At 46.0% G+C, this 25,913-nt stretch overlaps 1 protein-coding gene across 5 annotated transcripts in view; it reads right to left on the bottom strand.

Moving 5' to 3' along the window:
- Positions 1–9,933: 9,933 nt before the first annotated feature.
- Tpst1 (tyrosylprotein sulfotransferase 1) overlaps positions 9,934–25,913 on the bottom strand; it is a 55,873-nt gene continuing 39,893 nt past the window's right edge. Inside the window, exons 4-6 of one of the 5 annotated variants that reach the window (XM_085837222.1) lie at positions 16,052–16,102; positions 11,168–11,212; positions 9,934–10,449 (exon numbers count right to left, since the gene is read on the bottom strand). In XM_085837222.1, coding sequence (XP_085693348.1) covers positions 11,195–11,212; positions 16,052–16,102 — 69 coding nt within the window. In that variant the 3' untranslated portion in view covers positions 9,934–10,449; positions 11,168–11,194. The remainder of the gene's footprint in view (positions 10,450–11,167; positions 11,213–16,051; positions 16,103–25,913) is intronic. The other 4 variants (XM_021162561.2, XM_021162562.3, XM_085837225.1 and 1 more) reach the window with 4 other exon arrangements.

Below are 25,913 nucleotides of genomic sequence, written 5' to 3'. Positions count from 1 at the left end.
GCCTCCTACTATTGGCAGTGTCCGATTAGCTCCGCTATGACAGTTAAAGGTCTGATCCAACCATCGAGGTCTCAAACTAGAGTGACAACTGACAACGATTTGCCGACCAGTCCCATTCTTATAGGCCACCTAAAGGGCACGCGTTCTGCACTTACTACGTTCAACGACAGCGCTGGTCCCCCGGCGCGGTCCCTGCAAGGATAGACCACCCAATTGCTCCTGCTTATTGGCTGTGTCCTCGCTGGCCTCCGCCCCTGATTGGCAGGAAGCCCGCTCATAGGGGTAGCACCTTGGTCCTGCTTTCATTGACTTTCTCACTAGCAGGCGCGAAGCTCCAGGCCACTCCACTTTATCATCTCGGTCCATGTGTCCTGGGAAAGGGCCCAGGACTGGCTGGTTTGTCTCCATAGCAGCGGGCCAGTGAAAAAAGGCCTAGGCAGGCTGTCCTTGAGGATGTGCTACGGAGGGCTGAGGGCACCTGCTGTGTAATAGAAATTGAGCACTGCTACACCTTGGCTGGCAAGGACATGGCTGCTGTGCTAGCGCTTTTTCCATGGACTCACACAGGAAGGAAAACCTTGGTTGCAAATACCTTTAATTGCAGCGACTTGGAAGGTTAGAAGGATTTCTGAGAATTCAACTCTTGTCTCTAGTATAATAAATAATAATAATAAATAATAACGGAACTGAGTATGGTGACTCACGCTGCAATATCAGTACTTGGAAGTCAAGGCCAGCCTCAGCTTCATAACATTGTGAGTCCAAATTAGGTTACATGAGACTGCTAAAATCAAATGCTAAAAATGAAAAAAAATTAAATAACCACAGATGAGAAAAGAGAAAACCCTACTCCCAAGCAGGGATCCCCTTCTCAATCTGACCTGCCCACACATGCGTACGCGCAAAGCTGTGGGTTTATCAGATGCCTCCTATTTGTTTAAATTAGCCATTCAGAAATAAGTGGATGGAGAGTATACCAACCAAAAGGCTCAAGCCCTCCTTTTGAACTGGATTTCTGAATATCTTCTCCCCTGGCGGGGAGTCTGTGTGTTTTGCTGTGTGTGACTTCAATAAAGCTTGGCTGACTGCCGAGTCCTAGCCTTTCCTGCTTGGTCATTCTTTCAACTGGACAGAGAAAAAGAAGGCATACCTGCAACTCTAGATGACCTCGCCGTGATGACATCATCACCTCTGCCCCAGGACACAGACAGAAACAGGCACTCCCAGAAGGCTCTTCCCAGCCTGTCAGATGACCCATTTGAGGCAGCACGTCTCAGTCACGCATCGACTGTGTGGCCGCTGTTGGGGGAGGTTCCTTCAGAAGAAGCCCCGCATCTGTCCGCAGCTCCAATAGGCCTTTGTTGCCTGTCCCAATAAACCACTTAAAAGAGAAAATCCGAGACTTAATCCACAGGGCCCACACTGCGAAGAGGAAATGGTCATGGCAATTATCAGATGAACGTTAGGTTTAAGTAGATGACGGATTGAGGCAGAGGCTATGCACTAGTCAAGACGTGGGTTGTCTCGGTTTTGATTCTGTAAGTTGGTCCAATGAAATCCTTTCAGGATGTGGCAAGCTGATTAGGATAATTCCTACTCCAGGTGCGGCCTCAGTATCACAGATAATTGTTCCTATGGAGTTGTGGGTGGGTGTCTATTCTGTGAGCCTCTGCTGGTCCTAGAATCCAAGATGACTTTCAGATTTTGAACAGCGACTCAACGCCTTTCTGAGCCCCTGAAACAGAACACTGTCAAGAGTAGGCAGTAAGATGGCTCAGTTATTCATTCTGTTGCCTTCAGCGGTGAAGGGAACTGGGATAGGCTAAGGCAGATACTCAAGTGATTCACCTATGTGGAATCAACCAGGACTTTGACACAAAGAAGAAGGAGATGAAATGAGGGCAGAGATGTGAGTCTGGGTTTTGTGTGTGAGGGCACCCAGATGTCCTTTGCGAGGCCAGAAGAGGGCCTCAGATCCCCTGGAGTTGGAGCTAAATACAGGAGGCTCTAAGTTGGCCAATGTGGGTGCTTGAATCAGAATTCAGGTTCTCTGGAAGATCAGCAAGTGCTCTTAACCACTGAGTCATCTCTCCAGCCCAGACTTTCGTTTTTTGGGAGGGGGGTTGTTTTGTTTTTGTGGTTTTTCTCTGTAGCCCTGCCTGTCCTGGAACTCACTCTGTGGACCAGGCTAGTCTTGAACTCAGTTTCCACCTTGCCTTGGCCTTCGTCCCCATCTCTACCTCCGCCTCTTCCTCCCTAGTGTTGGTATTCAAGGTGTGTATCACTACTGCCCTGTTAGAGTGTCTCCATTGCCACAGAAATTTGCAACCAAATTTGGTTTAGGTAACAAAGAATTTTATTATCATACATAACAAGAAGACTGAGCAGGCACAGGGTTGATTTGTGGGACCAGGGTTTTGTTTGTTTGGTGTTTGTTTGCTTGTTTGTTTGTTTTTCATTTATCCACTCTGCTAGAGTGACTCTTCATCCCTAGGAATCCATGTGAGAAAACTGTGTAGTTAAGGAGCATGGAGAAGATTCTGACAAGCTAATGAAAATTCCAGGAAGGAGACACTTTCCTGCAATCCCTTGGGGAGATTGGGAGGCTGCAGTGGGAAGAGCTTGAGGCCTTGGGAGACACTGTGAGACCCTAAAAGAGTTGAAGTTGTAGTTTAGTTGGCAGAGTTTCCTGCACTAAGCCTGGGTCCCATGTAGTTAACAGTAAGGTAGTAACTGGTGATTGTGGGAATAATAAAAGTAAAACTCGGACCAGTGAGGTGGCTCATGAGGTAAAGACACTTGCCACCAACCTGTGTGACAGTATACTCACATACATCAAATAAATACATCTTAAAATAAAAAAGCAAAAATGAAAACAAAACTGATAACCTCAGCCCTCGAGAGGTAGAAACAAGAGGATCAGGTGAAGGTTATCCTCAGCTACAGAGCGGTATTGAGGCCAGCCTGAGCTATGTGAGACCCTGTCTTAAAAATGAAAGTGGGCAGGGCTTGGTGGGGCATGCCATCCAACCAGAGGCAGAGGCAGAGGCGGAGGCGGAGGCGGAGGCGGAGGCAGAGAGGCCAGCCTGGTCCACAGAGGGAGTTCCAGGACAGCCAGAGCTACACACAGAGAAAGCTTGTCTTAAAAACAAAACAAAACAAAACAACAAAAAGGTAGGGGAGGAAGAAGGAAGAAAGAAAAGAAATTAGGGAGTCCCAAAATGCCAGGGGGAGAGACACAAGACATATAGATTGGGTTTTGTTGTTTTTAGATGTATGTATGTATGCATGCATGTATGTATGCATGTATGTATGTATTATGTATGCATGTATGCATGTATGTATGTATGTGAGTACTCTGTTTTCATGCACACCAGAAGACGGAACCAGATTTCATCACAGACGGTTGTGAGTTATCATTTGGATTCTGGGAGTCGAACTCAGGACCTCTGGAAGAGAAGCCCATGCTCTTAACCACTGAGCCATCTCTCCAGTTCCCTGTAATCAGTTTTCTGTGCTGGAGCTTTCTTCTACTTCTGCCAAGAATTTCCTTTAGGAATGCACTTTCCCATTTGGTTTCGTTTATACAGCTTAGGAACTCCAAGGTCAGCAGCCTGGGATGAGGGCTGCTGGGAAAGTAGGAACGGATAAAGGGGGAGGTCTGGGAAGGAGGGCCAGTCGCTGGCAGCATGCAGTTACCAACCGCACCACTCTGGGAATAACTTCCAGCCAGCTCACAGGGCGGCTGCAGAAGGGTAGGGGGCCTCTGAGGATGGGCTAGGCAGCACATGAAGATGCAGAATAGAGGCTGTTATACCTTGGAACTCCACCAAAGAATTATGTCACATGACACCAAACCCTGAAATTAGGCGCTGAGTTATTTATCTTTTTTGCCAACTCTACCCAAAGGAAACTTTTTTTTTTTTTTTAAGAAAGGAACCTCATGTGCTCACTCAGTTGCTATTTACTCTCCTGATTTTATTTTCCTTTATGCGTCTCTGGGTGCTTATGGACCTGTATATGGGTACCAGCAGAGGCCAAAAGAGAGGGTGGGATTCCAGGTGGTTGTGAGCCGTTTGACTTGGGGGCTAGGACCTGAACTCAGGTCCTCTGGAAAAGCAGCAAGTGCTCTTAACTGCTGAGCCGTGCTTCCAATCTCTATTTGATCCTGAAAATGGGCCTCACATGTCCCAGATTGGCCTGGAGCTCCCTAGGCAACCCAGGATGAGTTTGAACTTCTAATGGCCCTGCCTGCATCCCCGGAGGATACACCATCGTGCCTGATTTACCAGCTCTGAAGTTCTGACGTTTGCAACTGAATTCTGCTGAATCTCTTTCGTTGGCTGGAAAATGTAAGGCTTGAGGAACTAGTACTCCTGAGGCAATGTAGGATTAAACAAGCAAGAGTGTAGGTTAGCCGGCCCTTTCTGTCCAGAACCACAGAGTGAAGACCTTCAGACTTGGCAAGCCTTTTGGTTTCTGTCATTGTAGCAAGAAAGCAACCGCAGACAAGACTGAAATGAGTATGTGTGGCCAGCCAGATGTGGTTTTCTGGCCAACATTTACCACCGCTGGGGGGGGGGGGGGAAGGGATGGAAATCTCAGCCCAAACCAGCTCCATCTGACTTATATACATGAGCTTCTGCCTCGTTCTGATTCACATTGCAATTATCTAGTTGGGAAGACCAATAAGGAGCCGATTCCCGACGGCATCAATAGTGCTAATCATTACTCAAAAGGGACAGAGCTCACCTGTAGGATTAGAGAATTCAATCTTTTGGGTTCCCCCAACCCCCTTCATCCATGTTTGGGGACTGGAGAGCTGGTTCAGCAATTAAGAGCACTGACCGCTCCTCCCGAAGATTGGGAGTCAATTCCCAGCACCCACTTGGTGGATTAAAACCCATCTGTTAACTCCAGTCCCAGGGGAGCCGACATCCTCTTCTTGCCTCTTTGGGTACCAGGCACTCACATGGTACACAGAGATGCAGGCAATACATATAAATAAAAAACTTTAAAAAATGGTCTTTGTTTGTTCATAGTAGAGTCTCGTGTAGCCTAGGATGGCTCTTCATGCTCTTATGCAACCCAAAGTGACCTTAAACTCCTGATCCCCCTGCCTCCAAGTCTGAAGTACTGGTATTTCAAGTGTGCACCATCACATCCAGCTTAATTAATAATAATAATAATAACCCCACCGCAGTGGACATTTTGTAGAAAAAACCTTCTCCTTGTTATTTTTTAAAAGTTTAAAAGATTTATATGTATGAATGTCGTAAGTGCGCATACGCGTATGTGTGTGTGTGTGTGTGTGTGTGTGTGTACATGCACTAAATGCCTGCCTATGACCAGAAGAGTTGAGCAGAAAGTAGTGGATCCCCCAGAACTGGAGTTACACATACAATGTGTGTGCTAAGAACTGCACCCAAGTCCTACGCAAAGGCAACAAGTGTTCTTTTGTTTTGTTTTGTTTTGTTTTGTTTTTTTGAGACAGGGTTTCTCTGTGTACCCCTGGCTGTCCTGGAACTCACTCTGTAGACCAGGCTGGCCTCCAACTCAGAAATCTGCCTGCCTCTGCCTCCCAAGTGCTGGGATTAGAGGAGTGCGCCACCACTGCCAGGCACAACAAGTGTTCTTCATCACCAGGCCATAGTTCCAACCCCACTTTCTCTTTTTAAAAATAATATTTTCATGTATTTGTTTTTTCTTACGTATTCTGTGTATTTGAGGCCCAAGGACAACGTGTAGGATTCGGTTCTCTCCTCCCAGCATGTGGGTTCCTGAGATAGGCCTCAAGATGCCAGGCTTGACCTTAGCTGCCTTTACTCACTGGGTCCAAAGTGGACAGAACTTCCATTTGTTCATAATTCTTTCCAATGGCAAAAGTTTTTCAGATTCGGCAGTCATTCCATGCTTGGCCAGCAGAGGGCACTTTAGGCTTTTCCTATCAGAGCCAGACCACAAGGTCAGAATTCTACACTACGTAACACCAAAACAGTGGCTTTGCAGTGAAAATCGACCAACTCTAGATTCTTAGTAATAACTCTGGCGTGGATGAGACACACTTATTTATTTTTCTAAGAAGATAGGGCCAGGTATGGGAGTGAGCTCCTGAGACCTAGCACTTGGGAGGCCGAGGGAAGTGTTCAAAATCATCCGATAGCTGGAGGCCAGGGTAAGCCCCGAGAACCACCTTACAAAATCAAAAATCAAAAATATTAAACACAGGTCTTTATATAAGCATCGTACATACGTACATACATACACCACACACACACACACCTACAAATTGAAAATAAATCTTTAAAAACAAAAGGACTCAAAGCAACAACAAAAACCAAGCCAGATTTTAAGGAAAAAAGAATGCCCTGCCTAACCAATTCCCTACCAGCCTGTTTTTGGTAGTGAATACTAGAAGCCTTGTGACTGCTTGAAATAAGGGTTTACATTAAAGTCCTAAGGACAGTAATCTGCCTGGAGTCCTTAGGACACAATCATGCCTGAGAAATGACTGAGTCCAGGGTGGTATTTAAGAAGTTCCCATGAGTACTAATGACGAGTTAACAGAAAAGCTCCCGTGGAAAGATGTTGATTGGCAGGTAATGACTGAGTGGTGATGGTCACTGGCAGGTCATTAAGACCTGGGCTCTGGGTCCAGGCCACTCCATTTGCACCCCACCCCCAACACTTACTCAATGGGCAACTTTGCGTAGGATGCGTGATTTCCCTGAACTTATTCATGATCTTGACAGACGTGGGTCTCAGCACAGCATCCACCCCGAGCTCTATCGTTCAGGCTCCAGCTCCGGGCAAAGCGGTTTGCCCTGGCCCTGGTTCTTGAGGCGCTCTAGGCGATCCTTCTCAGAATGGCTGGTTATCGGATGTAATACAGAAGGGCTGTATGTTATTTTCTCCTTGCATTCTTTTTTTTTTTTTTTTTTTAAAGATTTATTTATTATATGTAAGTACACTGTAGCTGTCTTCAGACACTCCAGAAGAGGGCGCCAGATCTCGTTACAGATGGTTGTGAGCCACCATGTGGTTGCTGGGATTTGAACTCTGGACCTTCGGAAGAGCAGTCGGGTGCTCTTACCCACTGAGCCATCTCACCAGCCCATCTCCTTGCATTCTTTATTGCCTTATTTTTAAAAACAGATCTTAGGTTTTAAGTGTACGAGTGTTTTGCCTGTATAGCAATACATGCCTATAATTCCATCACTTGGGAAGCTAAACAAGGTGTATCATGAATTCAAGGCCAACAGGCTACCTGAGACGCTTTCTCAAAATAAGATTAGAGAAAGGCTCTAGTTGTTATTAATACTTGCTTCTCTTGCACAGAACCCAAGTTCAGTTCCCAGAAGCCTCACGGTGGCTCCAGCTGACACCCTCTTCTGGTCTCCTTTCACACAGCACACACATGTGACTGTCTTTCCAAAGGTCCTGAGTTCAAATCCCAGCAACCACATGGTGGCTCACAACCATCCGTAATGAGATCTGACGCCCTCTTCTGGTGTGTCTGAAGACCGCTACAGTGTCTTACATATAATGATAAATAAATCTTTGGGCTGGAGTGAGCAGCCAGGTCATGAGTTCAATTCCCAGCAACCACATGGTGGCTCACAACCATCTGTACAGTGTACTCATATACATAAAATAAATAAATAAATCTTTTAAAAAAGAAAAATATATTAAATAAATAGATAAGGCAAGCAGAGGTGGCACGAGCCTTTAATTCCAACACTAGGGAGGTAGAGGCAAGAGAATCTATAAATTCAAGGTCAGCCTGGTCTACAGAGTGAATTCCCGGACAGCCAGGGCTCCACAGAATAACTGTGCCTTGAAAAACAAACAAATAAATGAACAATAAATAAAATGCAGAAAGGAATATCTTTTATCATTTGGAAAAGAATTGCCTTTCTTCATGAAGCTCAAGAAATATATTCTTAGACCAGAGCCAGGCATAGTGGCTCATACCTAAAACCCTGGCGGAAGGGTTGCTACAATTTTGGGGTTAGCCTGGACTACATAGTGTAGTTTACCTTGGTCTACAAAATGAGACCTAACGACCACCAATGCAGAGGGGAGCAGAAGTTAAGTTTATGATCTGACTCCCAACACCAGCCAATCATGTTAAAGGCCACAGCAGCTCTCCAATTAGATGCTTGCACACGTATTCCCTGCTTGCTGCTTACAATAAAGCCTTGCCCCGATAGACATTCAGGGCTCCCACACACACCAAAACCGTCCTGCATGACGGTGGTGCGTTGTGGGGGCTCGAATAGAATAAAGACCCTGCTGTGAGTTGCATCAGATCGGCTCCTGGGTGTGTCACTAACATTTCCCTGTCAAACCATGACCACTCAGCTTCCTGGGCAACCAGACACGACAGCCACTCTCCTTCGCCTTCCCTCCGTTGATGGACTGTAAGCCAGAAGCAGCTTTTCTTCCTATGAAGTTGTTTCTCTCAACTATCTTGGTCACAGCAATGCAAAGGAAACTAGCACAGGTGTCTAGTTTTAGAACAAGAGCTAGGAGAATCTTCCAGAGGACACTGGACTTGCAGAGACCTCAGGATAGAGAGGCAGCTACCAGGTCAGGAGCAGAGGGGAAGACATTCTAGGGAAAGAAACAATGTACAGAGGCCTATGGAGGGATGGAGCCGAGAACTGGGGCTGGATCGCAGGAGATGGTGGGCTCTACTCCCAAGGAGAGGCGACCAGGACAAGAGTGGGACTGGTGGGTCTGGTGAGATTATCTACTGTAATGGTGTCTTCACAGAGAGTGAAGTCTTTGATTAGGGTTGGGACAGAGGAGCTGGAGGTTAAATGGATAAATTCAACAAATATTTGACGGTGGGATCAAAGGTCTTGTATTCTTGTATATGCACGGGTGGAAAGAGAGTGACCTTTATGTGTCTGGCTGAGTGACAGGGCAGAAGGGACTTTAGTTAGTGACGCAGATATGACCAAACCAGGTGCAGATGTGAAACCGGAACGCCACATAAAACATCTTGTTCTGTACCTGGCAGAGGAAACATAATCGATACTTGTGGTTACTATTATCTCCGCTATTCTGTGTTCCACAATAATGACTTACTGCAAAAAGTAGCGTCTTTGACCTTAAAACACAGGACGCCATAATCAACTGGAACAGGACTCATAAATGAATGGCAGCAGGTCTCTGAAATAAGTTACAGAAAATGTCCCTAGGTGACTGAGCATGAGGCCACACCCCTTAACCACTGTGCTCTGTGAGTTCCATGCCGGCCTGATCACATAAACCAACCAGGCATACAGAGAAACCCTGTCTCAAAACAAATATACAAAATGTCGTTAAGAAGTGATCATGCCGAGGGCTAAGGAGATAGATGTCTTAGCAGGTAAGGTGCTTGCTGTGCAACCATGAGGTTGTGAGTTCAGATCCCAGCGCCTGTGTAAAAAAAGCCAGGCATGCCGGCTGTGCTAGCCTCTGTAACCCCAATGCTGGAGAGGAAGAGCAAGCAGATTCCTAGGGCTGCTGGCCAGCTAGTCTAGCAGCTAGCCCAAAACACAAGTTCCAGGTTCACTGAGAGACCTTGTCTCAAAAAATATGGTAGAGAGTGACAGAAGATACCCGACATCAACCTCTGGCCACACATGCAGGCATGTACACCCGCTTGCTTGCATGTGTGTGCACGTGCATGCGCGCGCGCGCACACACACACACACACTCGCACACACACAAACACATACACACAGGCACGCGCACACACAGACACAAAGGGAAGAAAGGGAGTGAGAGTAAGGGAGGCAACAGGGCAGGGAAAGCGAGAGGGGACGATGCTGCGGGGGGGGGGGGGGCAGCTATAACACAGCCCACAGGAGTTAGTTTAGCTCCTTCTCAGGTCTGTGCCTCTGAATGATAGCACTGAAAACGGAACCACTGAGTGCTTCACATTTAAGCTTTTATTTTGAAAAATAAAATACAAAAGTCATTAGGTTGTAAATGTATACAGTAATTTCCAAACGTCTCTGAAACAATACAATGAATTATTTAAATAATTAAGGTATTTACTATTATCCACATCAATACGTTTCAACAGGCACGAGTGTTCTACAAAACATCGGAACGTGTACAGAAAACCTATTCGGAATGAGACTGCCCGATTTTGTTAACAGAACGCCATCTTCAAACTCTCCTTTCCTTGAAATTAAAGACTGGAACCTGGGAAGGAAAGACAAGGACAAGAGGAGCTGTGATAGAACTGTGTCCCTGCTGGGCTCCTCATCCTGAGGGCCATGCATGTTACTGGGCTCAAGAGCCATCACTTGGGGAGGCCCGAATGTGTGACGCCTCCCCCCCGGGACAGGAGGCTGGCAGGTGAACAGGAGCGATGGGCACAGACACCCCTTGTTGCAGCAGACAGCCATTCCCGAGATTTCCCTTCCATAGACAAGGCAGCAGTCATTCCTAGGAAAACACACAGCGCGTGGTTACAGGCAGGAATCAGAGCTGCCTCTCCTGTATCTCCTCCTCAGTCCTTGTTTGTGCCAGGGGGTGAGTGGGCTCCTGCAGCCCAGGGGCATGAAGACAGACAACCACCAGCACAAGCCTCGGAGGGACAGGCATGAGGGGCATAGTTTCCTATCAGTGATGTTTCCAGTACCTGCAAGTAAGTTCAAGATACAAAGCAAGAGAACAGGAGGGCTGCCACAGGTCCTTTCTAATGATGGTGACAGTCACCTACCTGCACCACCACCACCAATGTCCAGGGTCCAAAGCAACCATACTGACTGCTCATCATGTGACATGACTTTAACAGATGGGCTCTCTGGGATCTTTTCCCACCAGTACACAGGTAGCTGGGCTCTCCAGTCTCTCTGGCTCTCTACCTAATGATTCATAATGCTACAGGCCTCTTGCAAATGCTATCTCCACACTTTCTTCGTGCCAGACTCTCTGAAGAAGCCATGTTAGTGAGATCTTACCATGGACCTCTGCTTAGCACACTCTTCCTATTACAGTCAGGGAAACAGACACAGAACTAAGCTGCTTGGTGCCAGGAAGTGGCAGAGCCAATGCCGACCCAAGCTGCCTGAGGCCAGAGGTGTACCTTCCATCTGGACACACGGCTATCTCTGCTAGCCCACGGGGAAAACTCTACCCAGCAGCACCCACCAGGCCTCACCTCACCTGTGGGAAGTTATGGGCTCAGTTACTCCACTTGCTCCGTCTGTTGAAGGAACCAAGAAAGATGTTAAAATCCTTGGGGTTGCTTGGTTAGTAGGGACTGTGCCCACCAACACATCAGGTATGGCTAAAAGGGTTATAAGGGTTAACCTTACATTTAAGGTTTAAACTGACAGTGAATAGTAGACAGAGACAATAAATAAATAAATAAATAAATAAATCCCCTAGCTTGCATAGGCTGTACTCTAGCAGCCAACTTCCTTTTCCCTAGACACTGAAGCCTATACTTAAAATTGACTGATCTTACATATATGATAAAATAAGACCCTGTCTTCACATAGGCAGGATACATGCAGTCTTGTAGCTTTTGCCTTTATAAGTCCTATGCTGGCAAGGCTAGGGGCTGCATCTTGGGAGTGCTCTCAGGTACAGTCCTGGACCTGTGTTGGGGACTAGTAACTAAATAAAGAGCCTCTTCTTGTGAAAATTTATTCATGGTTATTTATGGTGAATCTCCAAGGGACTCCTCATTTGTAAGAGGATCTCCCAGACTTTCAGATAAACTCAGCCTCTAACTGTTTGAAAGAAAGAAAGAAGAAAAAAAAATCTAGGCTGGTCTTTCCCACATTCCAGGGAGAGTCTAACTCCTTGGCATCTCCTGAGCAACAGACACCTTTGTTCCTCATGAGCCCCATGGATACCTCTGAGTCCGTTAGGACATGAGGTCTCAGAAGCATCAACACTGTGGCCCGGTGTTTGAAACTCTGAGCCTGCCTAGAAGTCCTCAATTCAAATGCTGGGAGCTAAAGTTCAGGGAACTTTTGGTTATTGTGTCCATGAACAAGGAGAAGAGCGTGGGGCTCTGATTCCACAGGAAGAGGACACAGAGCTGTCTCCGGGATTCTCCCAGACCCGGCCTGTGTACCTCTTCCTTAGTTCTGACTGACCGTGAACTCTAGTATGTGGAAGAGCTGGCCTTGCAGTGGTCCTCCTGCCTCTGGGATTAGAAGCATGTGCTGCTGGGCCTAGCACATTTCTATTTCTTTTTCCTTGCTGTGATAGGGTCTCGTGTAACCCCAGAGGGCCTTGGACACTCCATGCAGCTGAAGATGACATGGAACTTGATCCCTCTGCTTCTAATTCACAAGTACAAAGACAATAAGCATATGCCCCCACTTGGATCCATTTCTTACTTAAACCATAACCTTGCTTTTAAATATTTATTTCTCTATTTAAGGAATATGGGTATTTTGCCTGTGTGTATATTTACAATACTATGTGTGTGCCTGGTATCTGAAGAAAGCAGAGGATACCCTAGAGCTAGAGTTATAGGTAGTTAAGAGCCACCATGTGGGGGCTGGGAATTGAACATGGGTCCTCTGGAAGAGCAGCCAACGCATGCTATTTTTAACATGTCTGTCTGTCTGTCTGTCTAAGAGTATATACATGTGAGTGTGATGACCCAAGAGGCCAGAAGAGAATGTCAGATCCCCAGGAGCAGGAGTTATAGCCAGTTGGAGGCCACCTGACATGGTGCTGGGAATGGAACTAAGGTTGCAAGAGCAGCCAATAATCTTAATCACTAAGTCACCGACATGGCCCCTAAGCCACAATCTCTCATTTCTCTAATGTGTTTGTGGGAAAGATTCAGTATGGTCAGCACAGTAACTTGAAATGTTTATCACCGCATTCTAGAACCTTATTTACATATAAGACTTCTCTATAGTCAACAAATTTGTGTTGTATTTAAAAAATAATTGTCCCACTGAAGGCTTATTTTTACTATTTTTTTATTTCTAGTTCTTAAAGAATTTATCTTTGGAGCTGGGTATGGTGGTGCATGCCTTTAATCCCAGCACGTGGCAGGCAAAGGCAGTTGTATCTCTGTGAGTTTCAGGACAGCCTGGTCTACACTGTGAATTCCAGGACAGCTTGATCTACATAGTGAGTTTCAGGATAGCCAGAGCTACAGAATAGAAAGACCTTGCTCAAAAAAAAAAACCAAAAACCAAAAAACAAAAAACAACAAAAAAAACAAACTTTATTACTGGGCTGGAGAAAAGTCTCAGTGGTTAAGAGCATTTCTTGCTCTTCCAGAGAACTCAGGTTTGACTCACAGCGCCCACACGGTGGCCCACAACCATTTAACTCTAGTTCCAGGGGATCTGATACTCTCTTCTGGCCTCCTTGGGTATCAGGCACACATGTGCTCCACAGACATACATGCAGGCAAAAAACGTACATACTCTTTTTTTTTTTTTTTTTTTGGTTTTTCGAGACAGGGTTTCTCTGTATAGCCCTGGCTGTCCTGGAACTCACTTTGTAGACCAGGCTGGCCTTGAAATCCGCCTGCCTCTGCCTCCCGAGTGCTGGGATTAAAGGCGTGCGCCACCACGCCCAGCACATACATGCTCTTAATATAGAAATAATAATTTAAAGTTTATTACTATTATTTTGAGACAGGGTCTCACTATATAGCGCTGGTGGGACTGAAACGCACCATGTAGGCCAGGCTGGCCTTGACCTCATACACATCCACCCACTCTGCCTCCCATGTGCTGGGGTTTTCAAGGTTGTGTCGTCATGCCCAACTCTGGCATTCATTTTATTTTTTTAAATATTTATTTATTTATTATATGTAATTACACTGTAGCTGTCTTCAGACACTCCAGAATAGGGAGTCAGATCTCATTACAGATGGTTGTGAGCCACCATGTGGTTGCTGGGATTTGAACTCAGGGCCTTCGGAAGAGCAGTCAGTGCTCTTAACTGCTAAGCCATCTCTCCAGCCCTGGCATTCATTTTTTAAAACATTACTTGTTCACTTATTTTTGCATGGATGAATGCTGGTATGAATGCATGGGGGGAGAGAGATGTGTGTACATAGCACATGTCCGTAAGTCAGTGCTGGTGTGAATGCTCTGTGGGGTGGGGTGGGGGTGTGTGTACACAGCATGTGTCTGTAAGTCAGAGGAGAGTCATTTCATTCTGTCCACCTTTATGTGGGTTCCAGAAATTGAACTCAGCTTGTCAGGTTTACTGACAACACCTTTACCCACTAAGCCATTCACCAACTCTAGCATTATTTATTCATTTTCTGTTTTGGTTTTTTTTTTTTGGGGGGGGGGGTTGTTTGTTTAAGATAGGGTTTGTCTCTGGAGCCCAGGCTGCCCTTGAACTTACTGTCCTCTTGCTTTTGTCTCCCCAGTGCTGGGAAAACAGGCATATGCCACTCTGCCCAGCTATGATATGTTGATATGATAAGTTGTAAGTCCTCAAGTCAGGTGTGTAACTTCTCATTCTTCAAACCCATTACTGAAGGCTTCTTTCCCTCTAGAGGACATGGACATTCCTCCGGATGTCCATGTTCATGTCTACCCACTTCTTCTCCACCTGGAGATGACCTGGCTATGTGCGGAAGCACAGGGACACCTTGAGTTTTGCTCTCAAATCGCCTGTCTCGGCTTCCTCGAGTTTTTCCTGCCTCTTAGATTGTTTTCTGGCTACAGGTTCCACAGCGGTGAGTAACCGTCCCTTCGGGAAGCCAGCCAGGGCTCTAGGATGTCAGGTGCACTCCCTCTATGCCAGAGTCGGAGTTTGGAGGAGCTCAGGGGTTCCTTGAGAAGCCTTTTCCTCCCACTTCTCAGGACAGATCCTGAGTTCTCACTCGTAACAGATCCTTGGCAACCAGTTGTTAAATCCATGAAAATAATGGGGGAGTGTTAAGGATAGACTGCCAAGAATACGCCTTGAAAGCACTTTAAGCCCCTAGTGTCAGCAGTCAGTATGGGGGCTGATGACCGAGAGTGCTCAGGTAGGGCAGAGCCTTCATCTCTGGTGGAAGGGAGGACACCCCCCCCCACACTTGTTTCCCCCAGGCTTGCCGCAGGAGACACAGCTCACACAAACATGTAAGAGAGTATTTCTCCAGCGATCATAACTGAAACATTGCAAGAAACTAAGCTCAGTATGGATAGCAGCACCCAGAGGATGCTGAACAGCAAGGCTGTGAAGACAGCAGGGGCTCCCACTTCTCCCAGCTGTTCACAGGTGACAGGTGGTGACAGGGCACTCTGGGCCACTTTAGGCACTTTAACATTCTCTGTTCTTCTCCAACTCAGGACACAAGAATGGAATGTAAATGAACTGAAACATTACAACTGTAATTATAGATTGGTTTCTGGGTTTGTTTTTCAGGCAGGGCCTTACTCTGTAGGCCTGGCTCTCGTGGAATGTACTCTGTAGACCAGGCTGGCCTCAAACTCACGGAGATTCACCTGCCTCTGCCTCTGCCTCCAAAGTGCTCAGATTAGAGGTGTGTACCATCACATCCAGTGCTTTAGGTTATTTTTAAAGCATAAGAACGACAAGCTTTGAACTCTCACCAGCAGCTGACAGCCATGTGAGAACAGTTAACACACCACAGATGTGAATATAATCCAAATACCATGGCTGCATATTCTTATGCAAAGTAGACACTCAGGAGGCTGGGTGCTCTGCAAGCATCTCCTTATTTATATGTGAACTACTTTGTGGCTGCGTATGATCTGTTATCAAAGCACTTCCCTAGCTTTGGAAGACCCTGGACTCTCAGATCACAACAGTTCGCTACCAGGGCACATGGCATTATCTTTTCCTATTTCCCGTCTTTATTTGTTTGTACACTGAGAGGGGTCTGACCTGGACCTCTGTGTAGCCTAGGCTAGCCCTGGACTTGTGATCCTCTCACCTCAGCTGATGGCCGACATTATAGGCATAAACCATCCACAGCTGGCTTTTATTTTTTCCTTTTCACTTAAGTCTTGCTGTCTCTTCCAAGGCTTACTGGCTGGAAGAGCGAGCTCTTACGTAACAGGAGGAGGAGGGAGAAGCTGTACAGTACCTGGGGTTTCTCTTTCAGAAAGTCAGGTAGCTGAAATTCTCCTTTATAGACCTGGAAAGAACAGAGCAGGGGTCAGTTTAAGGAATCAGGTGCACCCTAGTGCACACGTGACCTCTGCAGCCACTGCGCTGGGGCACTCTTGGGCAGTCTGGAAAGAGAGGGAGAGAACCCATCAATCAGTTCAGGGACAGCCAGAGAAACAGACCTTAGTGAGACACACACCACCCCCCTCTCTGATGCCCCTGCAGCAATGGCTCAGTGCTCCTGAGCTGGCTGGCTAAGAAAGGGCGGTTATGCCTGGGGAGAGAATCCAAATTAAAATGTCAATGCTATTCCTAGGGACTGGGGAAAAGCAAGCAGTAGGCAAGCTCCCTTGGGATTCTCTTTGGTTAGGAGCAAGCTTCTCCCAGTTGCCCATCAATTCTCCAGTTACCACCCTGGAGGTGAGTCAACTTTACCCAAGGTCCTATTTAAGATGTATTAGATGATCCTTAAAGTGACATCTAGTTAAAGCTCACAGATCTCTTGTCTGAGACAGGGTCATCCCAGGCTGGCCTCAAATGCATTATTTAGCTAACAATCACCTTGAGTTTGTAATCCTCCTGCCTCTGGTGCACTGCCCCGGTGCTGGGATTACAGGCACCCGTCACTATGCTCAGTTTACACAGTCCTAGGATCAGACCCAGGACTTCTGGCATGCTGGGCAAACACTCTACTAACTCAGCTATATCCTGGCCCAAGCTCATAAAACTTTATAATAAAAAACATACTTTCAGGCTGGAGAGATGCCTCAGCGGTTAAGAGCACGGACTGCTCTTCCGAAGGTCCCGAATTTAAATCCCAGCAACCACATGGTGGCACATAGCCATTCGTAAGATTTGACTCCCTCTTCTGGTGTGTCTGAAGACAGCTACAGTGTACTTACATATAATAAATAAATAAATAAATAAATAAATATTTAAAAAAAATACTTTCAATATTACAAAGGATGTTTCTAGTTCACGTAGTAACTAGGAGATGATTTTTATTTTATTTTCTATGTTTTCTGCTTGTTTGTTTAGTTTATTTTTTCCAAGACAGGGTTTGTCTGTGTAGCCCTGTGTGTTCCAGACTCTATAGACCAGGCTGCTTTTGAACTTAGAAATCTGCCTACTTCTGCCTCCCAAGTACTGGTATTAAAGGTGTGGGCCACCACTGCCCTGCAATTTTTTTTAGATTTATTTTTATTATTTTATATGTGACTGTTTTGCCTGTATGTGTGTCTCAGCACTCATGCTTGGTGCTGAGGAGGTGGTGAGCCTTCATATGGGTGCTGGGAATTGAACCTGGGTTCTTTGCAATAACAACAAGAGCTCTTAACCACTGAGTCCAGCACCATTTAAAAAAAAAAAAACTACACTACTTTAACTTTTTTTGTTGTTTTTGTTTTTTGAGACAGGGTTTCTCTGTATAGCTCTGGCTGTCCTGGAACTCACTCTGTAGACCAGGCTGGCCTCGAACTCAGAAATCCGCCTGCCTCTGTCTCCCGAGTGCTGGGATTAAAGGCGTGGGCCACCACTGCCTGGCTATTTTAACTTTTACAACCCTACTGAATATTTAACAATAAATATTAAATTAGTCCCAATTCCTAGCATCTTTTTTTTGGAGAGTCTAAATTCCTAGCATCTTTTTTTTGGAGAAGAACAGCAAAAAGTCTGCTGTAAAAATGATATAGGAATGCATAAGGCAAGGGCTGGAGAGATCATTCAGTTGTTGGTTTTTTTTTTTTTTTTCTATGAATCATGAGGATCTGAGTTCCATCTCCAGAACCTACATAAAAGGCTGGGTGTGGTGGAGTGTATTTGTAATCCCAGGGCTAGGGCGACAGAGGCAGCAGGACAGAGACCCACTGCTGGCCTGCTTAGCCTAATCAGCAAGCTCCCATTCTCAGTGAGGAACCTGTTTTAAAAGACAAAATGGAAACCTGAGGAACAGCAGCAGCACTTGTGCATGCACACACATGCACGCGCGCGCACACACACACACACACACAGAGCAAAGAGTCAAGGAAGTCATGACAGGAAAAGCAAAGTGGGAGGCTTATGCTACCAGGTATCAAAGCACTGCATTCTACATTGTAGTCTAATATGTTAGTGCACCACCTGTGGTGGGTTAGACGGGAATGACCTCCATAGGCTCGTGTGTCTGAATACTTGAATACTTGGTCTCCAGTTGGTGGAACTGTTTGGGAGGGCTGGGGTGTGTGGCCTTGTTTGAGGAGGTGTGTGGCCTTGTTTGAGGAGAAGGGAAGACTTTGAGATTTTCAGAGACTCATAGCATTCCCAGTGTGTCCTCTCTCTGTCTCCCTCCCTCCATTCCTCCCTCTCTCCCCTTTCTTTCCTGTTTGTGGACTGGGGAGTGAATGCTTTTCTGTTGCTCCAATGCCAACAAACCTGCTGCCATGCTGTTCCTTCCTGATGAACTCTAACCCTCTGAAACCTTGCGCCCAACGAATTGCTGTCTTTTATACCCTGCCTCGGTCATGGTGTGACAGCAACTGAAAAGTAGCTAAATACAGTATGTATGCATGCACGGACACAGAGAGACACAGGCAGATGTGCATTCCTGCCCGATGGATTAAGTGACTATATAATTAGGACAATATAGTTTGCCATAAGGACATACGATGTAACAAACCATCACTTCCGGATACAGCTGTCCTATAGATCATGATCAGAATGGAAAAGCCAGGCACAGGGGTGCCCATCTATAACCCAAGCAGTGGGAGGTAGAGGCAGAAGAATCTCAAGTTTAAGGCCATTTCTGAGCTACATAGTGAATTCAAGGCCAGCCTAGGCTAGCTGACACCCTGCGTCATCAAACAAACAAACAAGCAAACAAATAAACAAACAAACCTCCAAATGGGCAGGATGTGTTGGTGTATGCTTTTAATCTCAGCACCCAGGAAGGAGAAGCTCTCTGAGTATGGGGTCAGCTCTGTCTACACAGCAAGTTACGGGCTGGCCAGGGATACGCAGAGGACCCTGGGATATTTTCAGTCCCCAGATGAGCTAGTTCACAACCATCTGTAGCTGGAGCTCTGAGGATCCAATACCCTCTTCCAGACCCTGCAGGCACCTGTACTCAGACGTGCAACATCTCCATACACACAACACTAGATTAAGTAAACCTTTAAAACAACAAACAAGCCAAGCTCCCACATGAGTCTCCGAATCTTAGCTCGGTTGGTTATGCGGGGCAACTTGCTCCCAGATGTGCACACCCAGGAAGCAGAGTGCTGGTCCTTCCACATAGGAAAACATCTGAAGCCAAAGCCATGTGTCACACACATAGGAGAGAGGAAGCAGTCACAGGAGACTGCGAGGACCAAAGTCTATGATGTGTGTATACAGATAAGAGGCCCACGATTCCTTCAAGTCTTCTCTGAGTCAAGTCGGGAAGACACAAACTTTTAACTAGCAAACACATTAACCTTAAGACGTTCACGGGGCTGGACCACGAGGACCTCACAGGGCTGGGGAGATGCTCAGGGGAAGAGCATTTGTTCCTGCAGACGACCAGGCTTTTGTGGCTCACAGCCACCCATGACTACAGGGTCAGGGAAGTACGGAAACTGCAGCTTCAGTTTCAACCTCCCCCTCTGACTTCTTCGGGCACCAGGCACACATGCAGTAAGCAGATATAAATGTGAGCAAAACATCCACACATTTAAAAAAAAAAAAAAAGAAAGAAAGAAAGAAAAGAAAAAGAATCCCATGAGGGGGCTGGAGAGATGGCTCAGCAGTTAAGAGCTCGGGCTGTTCTTCTGAGTTCAGAGACGCTGTTCACTGACGCTGGCCAGCTCAGGCTCCAGGGGATCCACACCCTCTTCTAGCCGCTGTGGGCACCCCAGCCCCAACCCACAAACACATGTAAAATTATCATCATCATCATCTTCTTCTTTTTTTTTATTTTGATTTTTTTAAAGAACTACTTATTTTATGTATATGTGTACACTGTCGCTGTCTTCAGACACACCAGAAGAGGGCATCAGATCCCATTACAGATGATTGTGAGCCACCATGTGGTTGCTGGAATTGAACTCAGGACCTTTGGAAGAACAGCCAGTGCTCTTAACCGCTGAGCCATCTCTCCAGCCCCATGTAAAATCTTCTAAGGAAGAAAATAAAACAATAACTTAAAACAAGTGTTTGTGCCCTGATGCCTCCTCCTCGAGGGAGGGAGGGAGGAGGGAAGGAGGGAGAGAGAGAGAGGGAGAGAGAGAGAGAGAGAGAGAGAGAGAGAGAGAGAGAGAGAGAGAGAATATGAATGAATGAATGAATGAATGAATGAGAGAATATATCATTTGTGAAGGCACGGAACACAGAAGGCAAAGAACAACTATATCATGTAACAGAGAATAAATATATAAATGTTTTAGGCTTTGTGGGGCCACAGAATCTCTTTCCCAGTGCCCAGCTCTGTCCTTGTAGGGCACAAGCAAGCAGCCTTACAGAACATTCCAATGAAACATGCTCTGGTAACAACTGGTCCACAAGATTACCTGTAAGTAACGACCTCCAACCTCTTTAACCTAAAAAATAAATAAACAACAACAACAAAACCCAAAAACCTTACAACGAGAAAGCTTTATGCATCAGCCAGCAATAGATCACTAAATGCTGTGCCCAGATTCTGTACCTGGTACTATACTAAACACCTTAGACTAAAGTGTTGCTTCTAGGTGTAGTTTTTTTTCAATATACACGTACTGTGTTTTACTTTATACTTACTTTGCAGTACTTTGGATAGAACCCAGGGCTTGGCATATTCAGACAGGCGCTACACACATATCTTGCTACAGCCCAACCCCATATTTTTAACTGCAAAGGCCAAAGGTTGGTCTCACAGTCTCTTCACATCCAAGGCCATAAATTCAAATTTTGCTGGAGGTTAGAATAACCTTTATTCTTCACCCTTCTTTCTCTAAACTCACTACTATAATTCCTGCTTTTTCCCTCCACTTATACATAATTCCGTGTAGACTGAGTTAGTTTTCATTTCCGTCCCTGACAGAATCTCACCAACAGGCTCATCAGGAATAGAATTCATTGTTTTTACTGCTTTTTCTCTTGAGGAATTATGACTTGGTATTTTCACTTGCAGAGAAAACACAATCGCAGCCAGGAATGACAGTACAGGAAGGAAGGCAGCTTTGAACTTCACGTTCCTGGTCCCTCTGGGCTTCTGTGACCCAGAAGAGGCTCATTATCTCCAGAACAGAAATGCTAACAGCTGGTAACATGCGTGTTTACATGTTCTCATCTGACTTCAAGCTTTCTGGTGGTGTACATATCAAATTGGGTTCTTAGAAAGTTCAACAGCCTTGTCCTGTCTGGAAACAACGAGGAAAATGATAATGCTTCCTACAATAAGGAGGTAAATGAATTAATCAGCACAGAAATACAAAAAATCTACTCCCAAAATGTCGTTAATACAAATTCACAGTTTTAGTGCCATAACTGCTGGATGAAGATGAATCAAAATGTGCTTCAATCAGGACGATAAGCTACTGTTACACAGAGAACTTTTCCTAGCACAGAATGAACTATCAATACACAAAATTCAGCAGTAAGACCTTGAATTCGGGCCCAGGATGGTGGGACATGCTTTTAATCCCAGAACTTAAGAGGCAGAGAGAGAGGAAAAGCTGAGAGTTTGGGGCAAACTTGGCCTACATACTTTGTTGCTTGTTTTCATTCTATGTGCATGTGTGCTTTGCCTGCATGTATGTCTGTGTAGGACACTCGTGTCATTCCCATGGAGTCTGGAAGAGATCCTCCCTGGAACTGGAGTGAGTAACAGGCGGTTGTAAGTAACCACGTGGTTGCTGGGGATTGAACCTGGGTCCTTTGGAAGAGCAGCCAGCGCTCTTAGCTGTGAAACCATCTCTCCAGCTCCCAGGATAAGGTTCTGAAGACTACGGCTCAAGATCAGTGTGCTGGACCATGTTTATCAAGGATGACAGCAGCAGCGTTACTCTAACTGTTAAGTGCTCCAGAGTACCAGCCAGTGTCACATGGAGACCGGTATCCTGGCCCAGCTCCCCATCGCTCTGTGAAGAGGCTGGGGATACATATGACTACATATATGTACACATAAAACTAAGTCCATTTGGTGTTGCTTGTATGTACATGTGTTTAAGGCTGACCACTTGGGACTGGATAAAGTAACCAGGGGCCCAACCATGAAGAAAATTCCAGTCCTAAGGGATCAGAGTCCTGAACTCTATACACATGTGGTACACAGACATGCAGCAGGCAAGACACTCACATACATACATTTTGTACAAAAAATAGAAAAGAAAAGAAAAGAAAAGAAAAGAAAAGAAAAGAAAAGAAAAATTATGAGGCAGTGGGTTGGGCATGGTGGCACTCATTACGATCCCAGTCCTCAGAGGGTTGAGAGAGTAGGATTGTAAGTTTGAAGCTAGCCTGGGCTATATAATGAGTTCCTGCACAATTAAGTCTGCATACCCAGATCATGTGTTGAAAACTGAAAATTAATAAATGTAAGGGAATCAGAGGCTAAGGGACATGATACATACACTCTACTCTCAAAAGCTAGTAAAAACATTAATTGTACAGTGACAGTGACAAACCACTGCAACGTATGTCGTTTCTAACATTTATTATTCCCAGTGAGAACACTGCAGCCAGGACTATTCTGGTTCGCTGACAGCTCCTCCCTGGTCCTTCCTCCTCCTTTTCTTTTTACCTTGATACCAAGGTCCTTGGAATGTAAAACACAACCCCAGTCTCTCTAGGTTCTGCTATCTTCTCACAGCGCTGCTTAGAATCAGTGAGAGCTCGCTAGGTTCTGCTATCTTCTCACAGCGCTCCTTAGAATCAGTGAGAGCTCGTCCTTGTCAGGTCACAGCCAGTGTGAAAGCTTTCCATCTCTCCTTTGGAGGCATCTATTATTCACTGGACAATCCTCCATTTTGTTCCTCCTGTGTGAATTTTCTATAATTGCCACCTTCACCTCTGATCTTAAAAAAAAAATTAGTTATTATTTTACTAGTTTTTGCACGTATGGGTGCTTTGTTTGTGTATATGGCTGTGTATCAGATGTGTATGTGGTACCTGCCAAGTCCAGACGAAGGTTTCAGATCCTGTAGATCTGGGGTTGCAGGTGGTTGTGAGCCACCATGTGGGTGTGGGGAACTGAATCCAGGTCCTGAAAGCACAGCCAGTGATCTGAACTTCTGAGTCATCTCTCCAGTCCCCTCATTTCTAACCTTTAGCTGTGCATCCTGGAGGAGCATCTCCAATGTGCCTGCATCCCTCACTTGAACATTTAAACAGTTTCTGTTCTGTCCTTTAGGGTTTTCTAGGGCTGGCCTGGCCTGAGTTGCCGGCCTTTTAGGCAGGGTAGCCCCTCTGCTTTGGATGAGAGGAGCAATAAAGATAGGTCAGTCTTGCTCTGTCTCCCCACTTTAGAAGCCATATCTGAGTTTAAGGAGCTATGTGTATTGGTCATAAGCTTAGTGTAAATATTTCTCATCCTTCAGCATAGAGTTTTCATGTCTTTATTTTATTGTGTCTTTGTAAAAGAGTATGATTAGAGATCAAAACGAAACAAAAGAAAACAACTGCCAACTCTGAGTGCCCTGGCACCCACTGTATAGTCTAGGTTGTAGTCTTTGGACTAACTCTGAGTGCCCTGGCACCCACTGTATAGTCTAGGTTGTAGTCTTTGCCCTGGCACCCACTGTATAGTCTAGGTTGTAGTCTTTGCCCTGGCACCCACTGTATAGTCTAGGTTGTAGTCTTTGCCCTGGCACCCACTGTATAGTCTAGGTTGTAGTCTTTGCCCTGGCACCCACTGTATAGTATAGGTTGTAGTCTTTGCCCTGGCACCCACTGTATAGTCTAGGTTGTAGTCTTTGCCCTGGCACCCACTGTATAGTCTAGGTTGTAGTCTTTGCCCTGGCACCCACTGTATAGTCTAGGTTGTAGTCTTTGCCCTGGCACCCACTGTATAGTCTAGGTTGTAGTCTTTGCCCTGGCACCCACTGTATAGTCTAGGTTGTGGTCTTTGGACTCAGGACAGCCTTCTACCTCAGTCTTGGGATTTTCATACGAACCCATGAACAAATGGGGTTTCTAATACTTTTAATCCCCTTAAAACACAGTGCAGGGGCTAAAGAGATGGCTCAGTGGTTAGGAGCATTTTTGCTCTTGTATAGGACCTGGGTGGTGTGGCTCTCAGCACCCATGGTGGCTCACGACCAGCCATCACTGCAGTTCCAGGGGATCCAGGGGATCCACCTTCTTCTGACTTATGCAGATACCAGGCATATTTACATGCAAGCAGGCAAAACACTCACACACACAGGCTTAAATAAACACATCTAAAAACAAACAAATATAAAACCACAGTGGAGCTGACGGGTGTCCGAGAGCATGCCTGTAACTCCAGTACTTGAGAGGCAGAGGCAGGAGGATCAGTTCAATGTCATCCTAATCACACAGTTAGTTCCAGCCAGCTTGGGCTTCATGAGACCCTGGTTTCAAAAACAAACAATAACAATAAAAACAAAACAATTCCCAACATCCTCACCGGCTCCCCCACCCCACCCCCTACCAACAGTGGAAGCTGGTGGCAGTACGAGCACTGGGGTGGTCCCTGTGTTCAGCAGGGGGAAGACTAAGTAAACCTGGGTGTTCCGTAGCAGAAGCACGCTGAGTCCACATAGCCAGCACCTTATCCCAAACCCACTTTTCCCCTCAATGTCAACATTCCCAAGGATGAGGCAGGAGGATCTCTGTGAGTTATGTCAGCCTTATCTATGCAACAAGTTCAAAGGCAGCCAGTGCTACACAGAGAGACTGTCTCAAACAACAACAATAGCAGAAAGAATGTGGAAGGTCACTAAGGGTATAAACACATCTCTCGGCAGGCAGCTGGACTGCAGGGGTGTGTGTGTGTGTGTGTGTGTGTGTGTATGTGTGTGCACCGAGGATGACTGGAGCAGGGCTGGGGGCAGGGCAGCAGCAGGCAACTGACTTCCCAGAGACCAGAATTCAAACTTTAGTCCAGCTAGGTCCCAGAGGCATTACTAATACAAATCAGGGAAATCAGTCCTTTATCTAGATAGCACATGTGGTGTCCTGGGGATGTGGGAACTAGGCTAAAGGTCAGTATCTCCCTTAATTCACTTAACTCCAAGAGGAAAACCAAAATTAAAAGTTGGTGTTCAACCGCAGAGAAGCTCACTCTAAGACCTGAATCACTGATCATTCCAGCTAAATGAAGGAGGAAAAAATGTGTTTATTTCACTCCACTTCCTACTGTAGTGTGTGTGTTTTTATATACATGCTTACATGAGTGTGTTCATGTGTGCATGCATGCAGAGGCCAGCAGTCAATGACGAGTGTTTTCCTCCACTAACTGAGACAATCCCACTGACCTCATTGCTCACCAATTCAGCTAAACTAGCGGGTCAGGATTCCTCCATTCTCTATCTGTGTAGCACTGGGTTACTGGGTCATGCCACCGTGCCTGGTCTTCACGAACCGAGTCATCGCTCCAGTCCCATAGCTCTGCCTTCATACAAACGGCCCCGCATGGCCACGAACATCTAAGCCACAAGGACATGCAAATAAATACAATCCATAACTAAAGGGTCAACAGAGGCTCATGGGTGACGACACTGAAGGTGAAGCTATCTCTGAAGGACTGGCATGGGATAGAAAGAGACACTTAAGCAGGCATGGGAAGGGAAAGGCCCCTCGCTCAGAAGTCTGTCTGAAGCCTCTCACAAGCTAAGAATCAAAAATTCCAAAACAGGTGGCCCACACCTTTAGTGCTAGCACTC

This window comes from Mus caroli, unplaced genomic scaffold, assembly GCF_978045245.1.
Source record: "Mus caroli unplaced genomic scaffold, Mus_caroli_1 scaffold_4, whole genome shotgun sequence".
Lineage (NCBI taxonomy): Eukaryota > Metazoa > Chordata > Mammalia > Rodentia > Muridae > Mus > Mus caroli.
The sequence above is the reverse complement of the archived record's forward strand: the minus strand, read 5'-3'. Positions and strand labels throughout refer to the sequence as shown.